Source organism: Larimichthys crocea, chromosome XI (assembly GCF_000972845.2).
Source record: "Larimichthys crocea isolate SSNF chromosome XI, L_crocea_2.0, whole genome shotgun sequence".
NCBI classification, from domain to species: domain Eukaryota; kingdom Metazoa; phylum Chordata; class Actinopteri; family Sciaenidae; genus Larimichthys; species Larimichthys crocea.
Window position 1 is genome coordinate 19,792,336 of NC_040021.1, and position 13,967 is coordinate 19,806,302.

Below are 13,967 nucleotides of genomic sequence, written 5' to 3' on the forward strand. Positions count from 1 at the left end.
CTGCTCTCCTGACCCCTAAAATATACAGCATGCGGAACGGCTACAAAATGGCTCCGCTCGGGAACGGCTGCGTACTCTGCCAACTCACACATGATCCGTTTGTGATGCGCTCAGGTGCATCTCCGCTGTCTACCGAGCGTTGCGAGAACGCACAAGATCTTGCGATTTCACGCATAATCACGCGATATTTCCGGCTGTAGTCTCTGTGACTCCTGCGATGGCATTCCACGCCGCATCTTTTTTCTGGTGTCCTTATAAAAAGGATGTGAGGTGTCATCAATGATTACACCTGAAAACCCCTCACCTGTTGACTTCAGGTCGGCCCCGCCCATTATGACTTGTTCTTGTAATGAAACTCGATCAGAGTATTTTATTTTGAAACTCAACCGGGGTTTTATTTTGTATTTTGTAGCTGATTTCCTTCCCTGCACAATCTGCTCTGTGCTGAATTTATGCGCCGTGCTCTGGCTCCGTGAACAATAGAAGCTCTGCGTATGTGTTGCGGAGGGCTGCCGGACGCCGCAGTCGTTCTGGAGCCGTGACACAGCGGGGATGGAGACTGTGTGAGCTGACACACTGACTAACACTGAAACGTATCGGCTCAGTCACCGTGACGGAGCTGTTCCGGAGCCGTTCCGCATGCAGTGTATTTTAGGCTTTAGCCATCCCCACACCTCTCCCCTGCAGCTGATGCACCACACCCCCTCCACAATCATACTCTTGATCTATCACTGGGTCTACATTGTACTCAAAACTGATGATGAGTATTGATCCAGACAAATTTCAGTCAGTACCATAAACATCTGGTCCTGGTTCTTACTCTGTCTCATCCTTAGCCAGTCTGTGTTTGGGAGGATCGGACATCTTTGCGGCAGTCAGAGAGAATAGCCCCCCGGGTCAGTTCATCGCCCACCTCAGTATCACCGCAGAACCAGGAGCCAACACCGTCCGACTCTGTCTGTCTGGGAACAACGCTGACTGGTTCTATTTAGAGGGTCGAACCATCAGACTGAACACCTCAGCCTCCAGAGTCCTCGACCGAGAGGTACAACTGGATCTGGATCTTTTAAACTTGTCTCACCTGTAGTTTAAATCACCTGGATAATCTGCAGTAAATATTTTACTCAGATAAATGAAAAATGAATGAACGACGAAAAGCTTTATCTTTTATCAAAGTGGAACTTCCTTTATATAAACACATGATCATGATTATGATGTAGTAAAACATAAAACATAAATATAAATGTATCCTTTAAAACATTTCATTTCACCAGTTATCAATTCACTTTTAAGCTGCTATGTTTGTGACTCAGGTTCAGGGATCAGTGCTGATAGCAGAGCTCACCTGTTCTGAGGATGGTGTCATACAGGTAGGTCACCTGTCTAACATTAACAACAACAGGAAATACATGTCCTCAGGTGTAAATCTGTTTTGTTTGTTTCCTCAGAGTCAGTACAGAATCCTGGTCGAGATTGTGAATGAAAACGACAACAGACCAAAATTCCTGAAAGAGACGATTCAACCGTTCACCATCAGTGAGGTAAACATGGACGACTAACCCCAACCTATAAAAAGCTATAATTTCCCAGCTTGGGATAAATAAAGTATATCTATCTATCTATCTATCTATCTATCTATCTATCTATCTATCTATCTATCTATCTATCTATCTATCTATCTAACCCTAAGCCTGACCCAACAGAACAAAGTTAAACATGGGTGATGAGGTAAAATTGCTGTTTCTACCAAATAAAACAAAAACAAAACAAAAGTCAGACAAGAGCTCAAAACTACACGTGAGGTTGTTGATAGTGTTGCTTTTATGATGACCTGTTCAGTATGAAGCATGTATGAGGGATCAATAACTCAGTAATTTTAGAGTCAACGTTAATGATGTCTCACTGTCAGAAAGAGAATAAATAAACAAGTTAAAATACTTTAAATACATATTTGTGTTCATCAGAAAAACTAAATTTATATGAAGTAATTTTCATATAAAAGTGCTGACTGACATACAATAAAAAATAATACTTCTTGTTTAGTATTTATAATGACGGCCATTTTCTGTGTCTGCAGCTGACAACTGTGAACTCTGTGGTTTTCACAGTGAAGGCCATTGATACAGATGGAGACATGATTACATACATCATTGACCAATCATTGGTAAGGTGGTGCTAAGTCCATATATTCTGTCCATGTCTTTATATGTCTTTATGAACTCACCTGATTCCTGTCACTTGTCACTGCAGCCTGATGCATCCTTCTTCAGGATCGATCTGCCGAACAGTGGAAACGTAGTCCTGAACAAACCTCTGGACTATGAGACCAGAACTCAGCTGAAGGTGATCCTCTGGGCCCAGGTAACACTCATAGTTACTAACATGATGCTTAAATATCAAATAGCAGCTTTCAGCTTTAACATAACGCAGAAAGTTATTTCAAACCCCAAGAAATAAAGAAAGAAAGAAAGACAAATAAACAAACAAAGCAAAAGAATAAAGTCAAAACACCACAGCGCCCTACTGTGGCTGTGATGATGATTACAAAGTTAGATTTTTTCTCTATAATCAAATAAACTTAAATCAAAAGCCATTTAACTACCAAAATTGTTATTTAAAATAATTTAAAAGTGGAGAATTAATTCAAAACATCTTTTTTAATTAAAACCAATAAAATCAAATAAATGGACTTGGTGAGTAAAAAACATTTTGTACAAACCTTTCGTATGAAACAGGAAACAAACACTGTGGACAAGTTTAATACGTCTGCTGTTTTGACGGTGAACATCGAGGATGGAGATGACCAGTATCCTCATTTCCTGCCCTGTACACCTGTCACTCCAGGTGTTCCTGTCTGCATGAACCCCACCTACACCACCAACATCACACACAAACAGCAGGTAAAGACCTGAAACAGGAGGTAACACAGGGTTCATGCTCTGGTAACATTAATATCCAAGAGTAACTGAGATGTTTTATTTACATGTCAACATGCACAGTGTAGTCAAAAGTTTGGACTTACCTTCTCCTTCAGTGCTTTTTTTTTTTACACTGAAGACATCAAACTATGAAATAACTCAAAGCTGTCATCACATAAAATTTAAAACATGTTGTTCTTTGTTTACACGTTTGTTGAACACATGATTCTTACGTGTTACTTCATAGTTTGATGTCTTCAGTGTTTCTAGAATGTAGAAAATAATAATAATAAAGGAGACGGTGGGTGTAAACTGACAGGAGCTGTGTATTTGTCTTGTGTTTCAGGGCATAGTTCTGGAGTTTTCTCCTGGTCCAATCAGAGCAGAAGATGGAGACAGAGGAATCAATACTCCTCTGATCTACACCATCCTGTCAGGTCAGATAACATTTCCATGTGTCATACATGATCAAGCTGTGATTACAGACCACAATGTTTAAATTCAGTCTGTCAACAAAAGATTACTGAAGCTTTCTGCAATGTGTTACATTGTACAAGTTAAAACAATGGTTCTTTTATCCCCATCAGAAGTTCAGGTGACAAAACAAGGACATAACTGTCCGATCTCGACCTTTTATGGTCATGTGAACGACATAGTTAGTATAACAATAATTATTTGTGGTTCATCATCTGAAAATAAGACTCATTATGTTTCTGCGAGCCTGAACATCTCCAAAGTGTAGCTCAGCTGTGTTGTGGTGCTGCTGACATTCAGTCTGTGTGTACAGGTGTGTACAGGTGTGTACAGTTGTGTTTGTGTGTCAGCAGGTGATGACCAGGGCAGGTTCGTGATCAACAACAGTACAGGTGAGATCAGATTAACGAGACCTCTGAACAGTCAACCAGTGGCGGCAAACTTCACCCTCAACATCATGGTAACAACACTACTCCCTGATTCCTGTTTTATTGAAAATAGTCATGACAGAACAAAGAGTCTAAGTACAGACTTGTATCCCCCCTACAGGTTTGTCAAGTGGATGACCGGCTAAAGTACAGCCTGGCGTCGGCTCTGATCCGAGTTCTCAGTGAGAACATCTTCCCTCCGGTCTTCAACAGAACCACCTTTAAAGGTTTCATCATCCAGAGCTCAAGCCCTGCCTCCATCGTCTCCACTTATGGGAACCAGGTGTTACAGGTCCAAGTGTCAGACCGTGACTTCACTGATGTAAGAGCACCTGCTGGCCTACCCTGTTTCATAACCTGTATGACACTTGCTTAGTCATTACTGCTGTCCAATCACAGGGCCTGAATCCAAACATCCACTATGCTCTGAATCCTCCATCTGGACTGTACCAAGTGACCCAGGGGGGTGTTCTGATTGCCAAGACGGACAAACTGCGTGCATTTGACAGACACATACTTCAGGTGAATTACCTGTTTATAATCATTATCTTACCGGTTCAAGCTGATACACACATGTTCTGCTAAATGTATGTGAGTTGTTCTAATACATGTATGTCATATGTTCTGATACATGTATATAACATGTTCTGATACACATGTATGTGACATGTTCTGATACACATGTATGTGACATGTTCTGATACACATACATGAAACGTGTTTGGTTGTTGCAGGTTGTCGCCAGAGACGAAGAATCAGGAGAAGAAGTTTCAGCTTCAGTGGACGTCGAAGTCCTGCAGAGAGGACAAGCAGGTGACAACCCCACCAACAGGAAGTCTTGCACACACACTTCCTGTGGAGGAACAGTGGGATGTAAACTGAAATGCTATATATAAATGGTTGATTCATCATGCTCCACTTATCTCTGATTGGTCATACTCATCAGTGATCATCTGTTTCCTTAATGAGATAACAGTCATCATCTCCGCCACCTCCTTGTTAGTAGCTCATCAGGATAACATGTTGAAACAAGAAGATTCTTTATGAAGGCTCTGTAAAGCCTGATCAAAACGTCGATTCATCCACTAAAAAATAGAGCCCAACTAATTTCCTGCCATTGTTTGTCTAAAACTACAGTTTTAAATGACTGAACATCTTTCACAAATGAAACTATTTATAATTGAAGGTCTGCTCACAGACTAACAGTCTTTTTGTGGTTTCAGTCCCTCGTGGTGCATTCACTGAGCAGCAGCTGTTTGGAGATATGGACAGCAGGCTGGCCGGAGGAATCGCAGCAATGATCTTGCTCTTGTTTTTGTCATCAGTTCTGTTTCTGTTGCTTCGGACCGTGAAGAGAAGACGACAAACAAACACAGATGAACACACAGCAATCTCCCTCGGAAAACATCCTAACGTGGTATGACCCTTAAAAATGGTTTTTGAGTTACATTTTGAGTTTTTTCTCTATAACTATTATAAAAGTTTCTGCAGACAGGCAAGTCACAGTCAAGCATTTAGCTAAAAACAGCTAGGACACAATATTGGACATAAACAGGACTTCTGTCCTGACTCAAAACCCAAATACTTGAAACAGATCAACATTTCAGGTGATGTGTGATTGTTGTGTTTATGACAAAAGTGTCATTAAAGCTATTTTAAATCAGGACAGTTATCTTCTATCATCTTCAACAAATACATGTTGTTGAAGAAAAGAACTGTGTGTTTATGTTCTGATGTTCTAAAAGATTTAGACTCTTTATATTTCCTGTTACATCTTCTCCTGTAGAGTTTACTGGGGTTTGAGATGGTGAGTTTAAACCTGCTCTTCAGTGATGTGATACTGTGATTGGTTGTGCAGACTTCCTGTGATGTGCTTCTGTTAAGAGCCTACATCAGTGTAGTGAAAGTTTTTCTGTGGTGTCGAGATTAGAGCCCTGTGTTCATGTGATTGGTTTCAGGAACAAATCTGCGATTTTTTAAAATTTGTCATCAAATTAGGAACTTTAAATGAAGTATCTAGTTTTCTGTCTAAAATGAGCTGCTCTGCATTTACACATCCAGAATGTCATACTGTGACTAAAATTAATTTCAACACGAGTTTCATGTAATAACAGACCACAGCAGCTAATCAGAGAACTGGACAGTGTTCCAGGTACACATATCATGTGCAGTCATGAAGAATGATTTCATCAACATGCTGACAGTTAAAATAAATGAAAAATAATAAAAATAAGTTGTATCAACATGTATCAACATGAACATCACCTAACCTGTTTTACTGAAATGTTGTGAACACTTTAAAGTTCTAAACAGTTGTAAAGTTATAAACAGTGACCCAGAACTGTGTAAATGGTTGACAACTTAAATCTATGGGACTGAAATCAGTGTGTTTGTGACTACCAGGTGAGCTCCAGTCAATCTGTGTTCTCTGTGGATGAGACTTCATACAACAACAGAGCATGTTCACCATCAGAGAGCTTCCACGGCAGACAGGGAGTCTACACCAGGAAACACTCTCAGCTTCCTCTTCCTCCATCATCATCATCATCATCATCAACATCAAACCTGGTCACCGGGGATCCTGGAGGAAGATCAACACTTCATTCTAATTTGTTTTCTGTCCAAGAAAAATCAGAAGGTCCACCTGAGGTGACAAAGACCATTGAAACCCTCAGATTATCTGATGTTAGAGAAGCCATACAGACAACTTGTGTGTCCACAGGTGAGTCTACAGGTGGTCATGATGATGACATCACAGCAGTGAACACAGAGACTCTTCAGAGACATGACATGAAAACTAACCAGGGGTCAGGGGAGAGATTACAGGAGACAGAGGACCTCTACAGGTAGACGAGCTCTGTGTCTGAAGCCGAGTTCAGAAGCCAATCACAGACCAGAAAAAATTCAGTCAAGAATTCCTCACTCCTGAAAATTCATAAATCTTGTTTATCATGTTTTAATCGTGTTTTAATCATGTTAAAAATGGTTTATCATGTTAAAACTGGTTCATAATGTTTAAATCATATTTGTCATATTTTAATCATGACATAATTATCATGTTTAAATCGGGTTATCAAATCATGCTAAAATTATTTTAAAATGTTGTTTATCATATTGTAACCATGCTTAAATCAGATTTTGACTTGTTTATCGTGTTTTAATCAGGTTTTAATCAGGTTTGAATCATGATCATTACATTAGCTTTATGATGTTTTAATCGTGTTGTCTTTTATAGTGTTTATTTTCATGCAGACAAATAAGTCTGTCAGTGTTAATTGATGCTTCCACAAATGAAAATGGGTTTGATGGTGATTTGGGTTTGATTTGTACAAACAAAAATAAAAAATGAAAAAACAATATTAAATAAATGTCAGTATTTCACAACAAAACAAGATTGCAGCAACTTAATAAGGTAATGTAACATGAATTACAAACCATTGGTTCTGTTAAAGGAAGCCATCTATCTATCTATCTATCGTTTGTTCTGGGTTTATTAAACCAGAATGCATCCCGGGGGCCATATCGAGTCTAATTTGAAACTGCTGGCTAAAGATAAATGTAAATACAGTAAGACTGTTATTCGGCGGTAATGACACCCGGTTACGCCAATCGGAGGTCACTAAAATTAATGTTTCCTCGGTGTGTGAATACGCCAAAACAATGTCGGACTCCGTAGTTTTCTCTGGTCCCCTCCCCAATGTGACCAGTGATGACATGTTTAGCCGCATGTCGTCATTTCACCGCTGGCTGTCGAGGTGGTGTCCAGCAAACGATGTGGGCTTCATAGATCATTGGACACCTTTCTGGGGAAAACCTGGTCTGATTAGGAGAGACCACCTTTTCTCCCTGTTAAAGGTTTTTGTGGACAAGTTTTTCCTCACTGGAACCGAGGGTCTAAGGACAGAGGGTGTCACTCCCTGTACAGATTGTAAAGCCTCAGAGGAAAATGGACTTTGTGACTTTGGGCTGTACAAATAAAATCTGATTAATTTGATTTGATTGACTACTTGTATTCAGTTGCTTCCTTTAGGAACATTATTAGGAATCACTCTATTCATTTTCATTGTTATGCAGATGACACCAATTAATTTGATTGATTAAGCCTGATGAAAGTTAACTAAACTCCAAACATGCCTTATCTTGATGTTTCTACTGTTTAAACACTAATGTTTGTTGTATTTATACTTCCTGTCTGTACGCGCTGTCATCATGCTCTTATTTTGTGAGTCAAACAGGAAGTAGTTGACGTCACGGACTCGGATTTTATCGGAGAGTTCCGTCAAAGTTTGAAGCTCGCGAGCAGCTCGTTCGTGTCGGTCCCGTTTGTTTGTTTGTTTGTTTGTTTGTTTGTTTGTTTGTTTGTTGACGTCACGGTGACGAAGAAGACCCGAACCGGCTGTTGACCGAGTCACGTAACCGACTTACCGGCAGGACCGGGACTGAGACCAGGACTGAGACCAGGACTGAGACCAGGACCAGGTGAGTCCATCATTACAATCACAGCACACAGCGGGAAGTCGTCCCTACGGAAGCCCTCGAGGCTCCCCGACGGGCTGGGACCCAAACAGGTTTTCTCACGATCACGTGTCTTTGATCTGATTTATTTTAATATGACCTGGTCTGAGGTCTGATCTGGTCTGAGGTCTGATCTGATCTGGTCTGACCTGGTCTGAGGTCTGAGGTCTGATCTGGTCTGACCTGGTCTGAGGTCTGACCTGGTCTGAGGTCTGATCTGGTCTTGTGACAGAAACAGAAAAATGAATTTCTAAATAAAATAATTTTGATTCTTTATAAAATCATCAATGAGATCAATGAGATTAACCTAACCCATTGTCCTCTTTGTCCCAGTCCTCGTCCAGTCCTCCTCCAGTCCTCGTCCAGTCCTCGTCCAGTCCTCCTTCAGTCCTCCTCCAGTCCACCATGAGTGTCCAGCCCCGGAGAATCCGCCTGAAGCCCTGGTTGTTGGCTCAGGTGAACAGTGGCAGGTATCCTGGTCTACAGTGGCTCAGTGCAGACCACCGACTCTTCCAGATCCCCTGGAAACACGCTACACGCCACACGCCAATGTCAGATGAGGAGAACACCATCTTCAAGGTCAGATCAGCTGTAACCTGTGATCATTAACAATTTAAAACATTCTAAACATTTTAAACATTTTGAAACATTTTTAAACATTTTAAACATTTGAAACATTTTTAAACATTTTGAAACATTTTTAAACATTTTAAACATTTGAAACATTTTTAAACATTTTGAAACATTTTTAAACATTTTAAACATTTGAAACATTTTTAAACATTTTGAAACATTTTTAAACATTTTAAACATTTGAAACATTTTTAAACATTTTGAAACATTTTTAAACATTTTAAACATTTGAAACATTTTTAAACATTTTGAAACATTTGGAAACATTTGAAACATTTGAAACATTTTGAAACATTTTGAAACATTTTGAAACATTTGAAACATTTTAAACATTTTAAACATTTTGAAACATTTTGAAACATTTAAAACATTTTAAACATTTTTAAACATTTGGAAACATTTTGAAACATTTTAAAACATTTGAAACATTTTAAAACATTTTGAAACATTTGGAAACATTTTGAAACATTTGAAACATTTTGAAACATTTGGAAACATTTGAAACATTTTGAAACATTTGAAACATTTTGAAACATTTTGAAACATTTGAAACATTTTAAACATTTTAAACATTTTGAAACATTTTGAAACATTTAAAACATTTTTAAACATTTTTAAACATTTGGAAACATTTTGAAACATTTTAAAACATTTGAAACATTTTAAAACATTTTGAAACATTTGGAAACATTTTGAAACATTTGAAACATTTTGAAACATTTGGAAACATTTGAAACATTTTGAAACATTTGAAACATTTTGAAACATTTGAAACATTTTGAAACATTTGGAAACATTTTGAAACATTTTGAAACATTTGAAACATTTGGAAACATTTGGAAACATTTGAAACATTTGAAACATTTTGAAACATTTTGAAACATTTGAAACATTTTGAAACATTTGAAACATTTTGAAACATTTGAAAACATTTTGAAACATTTGAAACATTTGGAAACATTTGAAACTCAGTGTTTTGACTCGGTCATCGTTGGACATGTTTGGAGCTCTTGAAGGAGGAAGTGTGCTGCAGTCATGAAAGTGAATCAAACGTCCTGAAGAAGAAGGAACTGGTCCACTTCCTCCACTTCCTGTATTTAAGCCCGGCAGTTTCGTTTCACTGTTTGCTCAGACGTGCTGATTGGCTCCTCACTGAACCTTTCTGTCGATGATATCACTTCCTCTTTCACTGCTTCTGCTTTTAGTTCAGACTGCAGCCGTTTGATGATTCATCAAAATGTTTTTCCAAACAGGTTTATATGGAAAACCAGCTAGTTCGAGTAAACCCTAACATGTTAACAAGATGTTGACAATACGTTAATGGGACGTTAATGTCACATGATACTAAGCCACTTGTCCAGCTCCAATGGGGAGTATCACAAAGTCCCATTGGCTGATGAACATTCGGGCTAAACCATTTCTGTCCCTCCGGGTTGGGAGTGAATTTCTGCCTGAAGTGAAGGTTGTGTTCATGGGTGACTGCAAAATAGAGTGTGAGATGGACTGGTGTGTTGGTGTGGAGTACCAGACCTTCACCTATCGTAAATGGTAACTAAGACGATCCTTAGCATGTTAAATATCAGGAACCCCCAGGCTGACAGAGATGGTTTAACCCGAGTGTTCATCAGCCAATAGGAACTCGTGACACTGAGAATTGTGTGACATTAATGTCGTGGCGTGTTGTCAATGCATGAACACATGATCATGTAATCTGTCATGTAATCAGTCATTTGTATACGTGTAGAAATAATGTTTACAATTATACAACATGTTTTATTTTCATGTCATGTCGCGTGTATGTGAAATGTAAATGAGGTACAGTTAAACCTGCTGTGTGTCTTGCAGGCGTGGGCTCTGGAGACAGGTAAGTATCAGGAAGGTGTGGATGAACCCGACCCAGCCAAGTGGAAAGCGAACCTTCGCTGTGCTCTGAACAAAAGCAGAGAGTTTCAGCTGAAATACGACGGCACTAAAGAGACGCCAGTCCAACCGTACAAGATCTACGAGGTGTGTGAGCAGCCTGGAAACACAGGTGAGCATGCTCGCCTTTCATGTGCCATGTATGTGGACAGGACTGTGAGGTCATGACCTCTGTTGTCCATCATTGGCTGATCCCAGTAATGATTCAGCACATGTATTCAATAATTCTTTAGATTGTCAGACTGTCATCAATACTTTGTTTGACATCAGTTCAGTTTTTCTAACCCTTTCATTATATATAATTTACATTCACTCTATACTGTTTATGTTTCAGATGCTGTTGATGATGAAGAGGAGGAGGTGAGAAATAAAAATCTAGACTACACACTGCTCCATAATTCATATTTATATTTTCATCCCTGAACTGATGTGACAACAAAAACTGTTTTTTCTCAGATGCCGAATCTGATGGAGCTCACAATCAGTAAGTGAAACGTCCAGAGAGAAGTCAAATATTTTCTGTTGTGGAGTTTATTTAGTGACAGATATCTGCTACACATGACAGCATTTAGTTTAATGGATCAGGAGACTGACTCTGGTCTGCATGTTCTGATCTGAAGTCAGATGGTGATCAGACAGCAGGACCAGCATGAAGCTAAACAAAGTTCTGCTGTGGATTATATCAGTCTGTAGTCTCTACACACCAGGCTCCATTGACAAAATCAGTCATTGTGGACCACCACTTCCTCGATTCACACCAACCAACATTGGTCCAGATCCGACCTAACGTGTTAAACATGCATCACATGATTTGAAAATAAGCTTACCCTCAACGGGCAATAATGCCAACACCTGAAAGTACCTGAATCTGAGGAACCAGAACTAGAGACCAGGATACATGTGACATAGTAACTGTGATGATGTAATCTGACGTCTCATCAGATCCTAGGATCAGTGACCCCCCTTCCTTCAGCTCCTTTCCAGCCCATTCTGAAGTGAATCAGTTCAGTTTGTCTACAGACGGGGCGTTTGGACCGCCACACGTGATCCCGATACCTCTCCTCCCAGAAAGAGATGTCCCCATGACCCCTGACCTCCAGGCTCGGGGTCCGATGGTGGACCAGAGCTTTGTCCGTCCTGTAGGACTCTCTAACGGACTCCAGGACTTGAATCCTCTGCCCCCCCCAGCTGCCTCGGCTCCCCCAGGGCCAGCCCCAATGGAAGCCAGTAGCATGGGGGGCGTCCAGAACCAGGAGGACCCTCAGAACCACCAACCCTGCAAGTACGACCTACTGAGCAGCGTCCCACGTGAGTATGACCTCTGACCTCAGAGGTTTTAAGTTGTTGAGTTTAGTTTAACAAAAGACTATCTATAAAATATATAATAACTGTCCTCTCTGCGTTGTCGTAGTAACAGATCTGGATCTGAAGTTCCAGTACCGGGGGCGGCCAATGGGCTCTTTGACTGTCAGTAACCCTCAGGGCTGCCGGTTGTACTATGGACACCTGGAGCCGACCCCGGAGCAGGTGGACCTGTTTGGACCTGTCACCCTGCAGCAGGTCCTGTTCCCGGGGACGTCTGAGATCCAAAACCAGAAGCAGCGGTTCTACACAGAGGCCCTGCTGGATGTGATGGACCGTGGTCTGATCCTGGAGATCTGGGAGCAGGACATTTATGCTGTCCGCCTCTGTCAGTGTAAGGTGTTCTGGTCCGGACCAGGCATGCCTGAACAGGGTCCCCCAAACCCCATGGAGAGGGAGAAGAAAATCAAAGTGTTCAGCCTGAATGACTTCCTACAAGGTGACCAATCAGATGTCAGAAAACTCTCACAGGTTGGAGCCACATGTTAAAACGTTCTTCTGCCCACAGGACTGATCCTGTTCCAGAAGGGGGAAGCTCAGAACCCGCCCCCCTTTGAGATCTCCTTCTGTTTTGGGGAGGACTGGCCCGACAAGAAGCCCAAAGAGAAGAAACTCATCATGGTCCAGGTGTGTTCTTTGCTTTAGTTCAAGTACAGCTGTTGTGAACTTATCAGAAATGATCGCATCATTTGACTGCTTCTTTTTGTAACTGTGCAGAGCTTCAGTGCCAACATTTGACCTTTAAAATATAAATATAAAACATATGTACAGCTCACATGTAAATATTGAGGTATTCATCTCATCAGGTACTCTCAGTACATTGCACAGAACAGACTAAATAGAAAATTGAAGTCTGGAAGAACAAGTAGAGACACACAGATGGTTCTCATCGTGGTTCTTGTGATCCACCTTTTACCTGTCTCTAGGTGGTTCCTGTAGTGGCTCGGATCCTGACAGAGATGTTCTCTGGAGAACTCAGTTGGTCCACAGACAGCATCCGCCTGCAGATCTCAAACCCTGATGTGAAAGACCAGACGGTGGAACAGTTCAAGGAACTGCAGAGGCTCCTGCAGAGTCAGCACATCCAGGGGCCCTGGACCCCAAACATACACTAAACACCAGAACTCTGACCCGGGGGTGCTCTCCTGGTATTTTGATTAAAACTGAACTGGTCCTTAAACTGTCTGCAGTTAGCAAGTCCAGATGGACGCTGCTTGTTTCCACAGAATCTGTTTGTTTTAAAAAACAGCTGAATATAAACATTATTTCAAAGACTACATACAGTATATACACTATATATTCTGATCATTCATCTGGACCTCTTCAGAACTTTAAAAACTTAAAAATATGGGTCTCTTCACCCTGACTGTTGTCTGCAGATTTTATAGGTTTTATATGATGGACGTGGACTGGAATGAAATCACACGTGTTGTTTAACATGTTCACTCACCACAAATGCATCATTTCCTCTCAGTGAGTGTATTCAGGATTTCAATAAACACAGCTGCAGTATTCTTTCATACATCATTTTTTTTTTATTCACTTTGAAGGACCTGATCGATTCAATTTTATTTATATAGCTCCATATCATAACTTCAGTTATCTCGTGACACTTTCCATGCAGAGCAGGTCTAGACTGTACTCTATATTATTTACAGAGACCAACAGTGCCACCCTCAGCAAGCACTTGATGACGGTGGCAAGGAAAAACTTCCTT

General features: G+C 40.5%; 2 protein-coding genes across 4 annotated transcripts; both read left to right on the forward strand.

Annotated features, from left to right (window-relative positions):
- Positions 1-1,298: 1,298 nt before the first annotated feature.
- Positions 1,299-6,884, forward strand: cdhr5-rs (cadherin-related family member 5, related sequence). The gene is made up of 13 exons (XM_019271174.2): positions 1,299-1,370; positions 1,449-1,541; positions 2,078-2,164; positions 2,251-2,361; positions 2,736-2,900; positions 3,265-3,355; positions 3,746-3,852; positions 3,942-4,142; positions 4,220-4,342; positions 4,555-4,633; positions 5,044-5,237; positions 5,607-5,627; positions 6,224-6,884. The coding sequence occupies exons 1-13, from the start codon at positions 1,299-1,301 to the stop codon at positions 6,668-6,670; spliced, it is 1,791 nt and encodes a 596-aa protein (XP_019126719.2). The 3' UTR covers positions 6,671-6,884.
- Positions 6,885-8,058: 1,174 nt separating this feature from the next.
- On the forward strand, positions 8,059-13,772 carry irf5 (interferon regulatory factor 5). Of its 3 annotated transcripts, none has more exons than XM_027283921.1 (9): positions 8,059-8,299; positions 8,669-8,914; positions 10,814-11,000; positions 11,223-11,248; positions 11,345-11,372; positions 11,831-12,196; positions 12,300-12,689; positions 12,759-12,877; positions 13,177-13,772. In XM_027283921.1, exons 2-9 carry the CDS (start codon positions 8,741-8,743, stop codon positions 13,363-13,365), a joined length of 1,479 nt encoding a protein of 492 aa, XP_027139722.1. In that variant the 5' UTR covers positions 8,059-8,299; positions 8,669-8,740; the 3' UTR covers positions 13,366-13,772. The 3 variants fall into 3 exon arrangements, with proteins under 3 accessions (XP_027139722.1, XP_019126784.1, XP_019126783.1); XM_019271239.2 differs by having other exon boundaries at positions 11,909-12,196; XM_019271238.2 differs by having other exon boundaries at positions 8,680-8,914.
- The last annotated feature ends 195 nt before the right edge of the window (positions 13,773-13,967 follow it).

Coding starts and splice junctions, on each gene's coding strand:
- cdhr5-rs (XM_019271174.2), top strand. CDS start 1,299: ATGTTTGTGACTCAGGTTCAGGGATCAGTGCTGATAGCAGAGCTCACC. Junction 2,901..3,264: donor ACATCACACACAAACAGCAG/GTAAAGACCTGA, acceptor CTTGTGTTTCAG/GGCATAGTTCTGGAGTTTTC. Junction 3,853..3,941: donor ACTTCACCCTCAACATCATG/GTAACAACACTA, acceptor TCCCCCCTACAG/GTTTGTCAAGTGGATGACCG.
- irf5 (XM_027283921.1), top strand. CDS start 8,741: ATGAGTGTCCAGCCCCGGAGAATCCGCCTGAAGCCCTGGTTGTTGGCT. Junction 8,915..10,813: donor AGGAGAACACCATCTTCAAG/GTCAGATCAGCT, acceptor TGTGTCTTGCAG/GCGTGGGCTCTGGAGACAGG. Junction 11,001..11,222: donor TGAGCAGCCTGGAAACACAG/GTGAGCATGCTC, acceptor TTTATGTTTCAG/ATGCTGTTGATGATGAAGAG.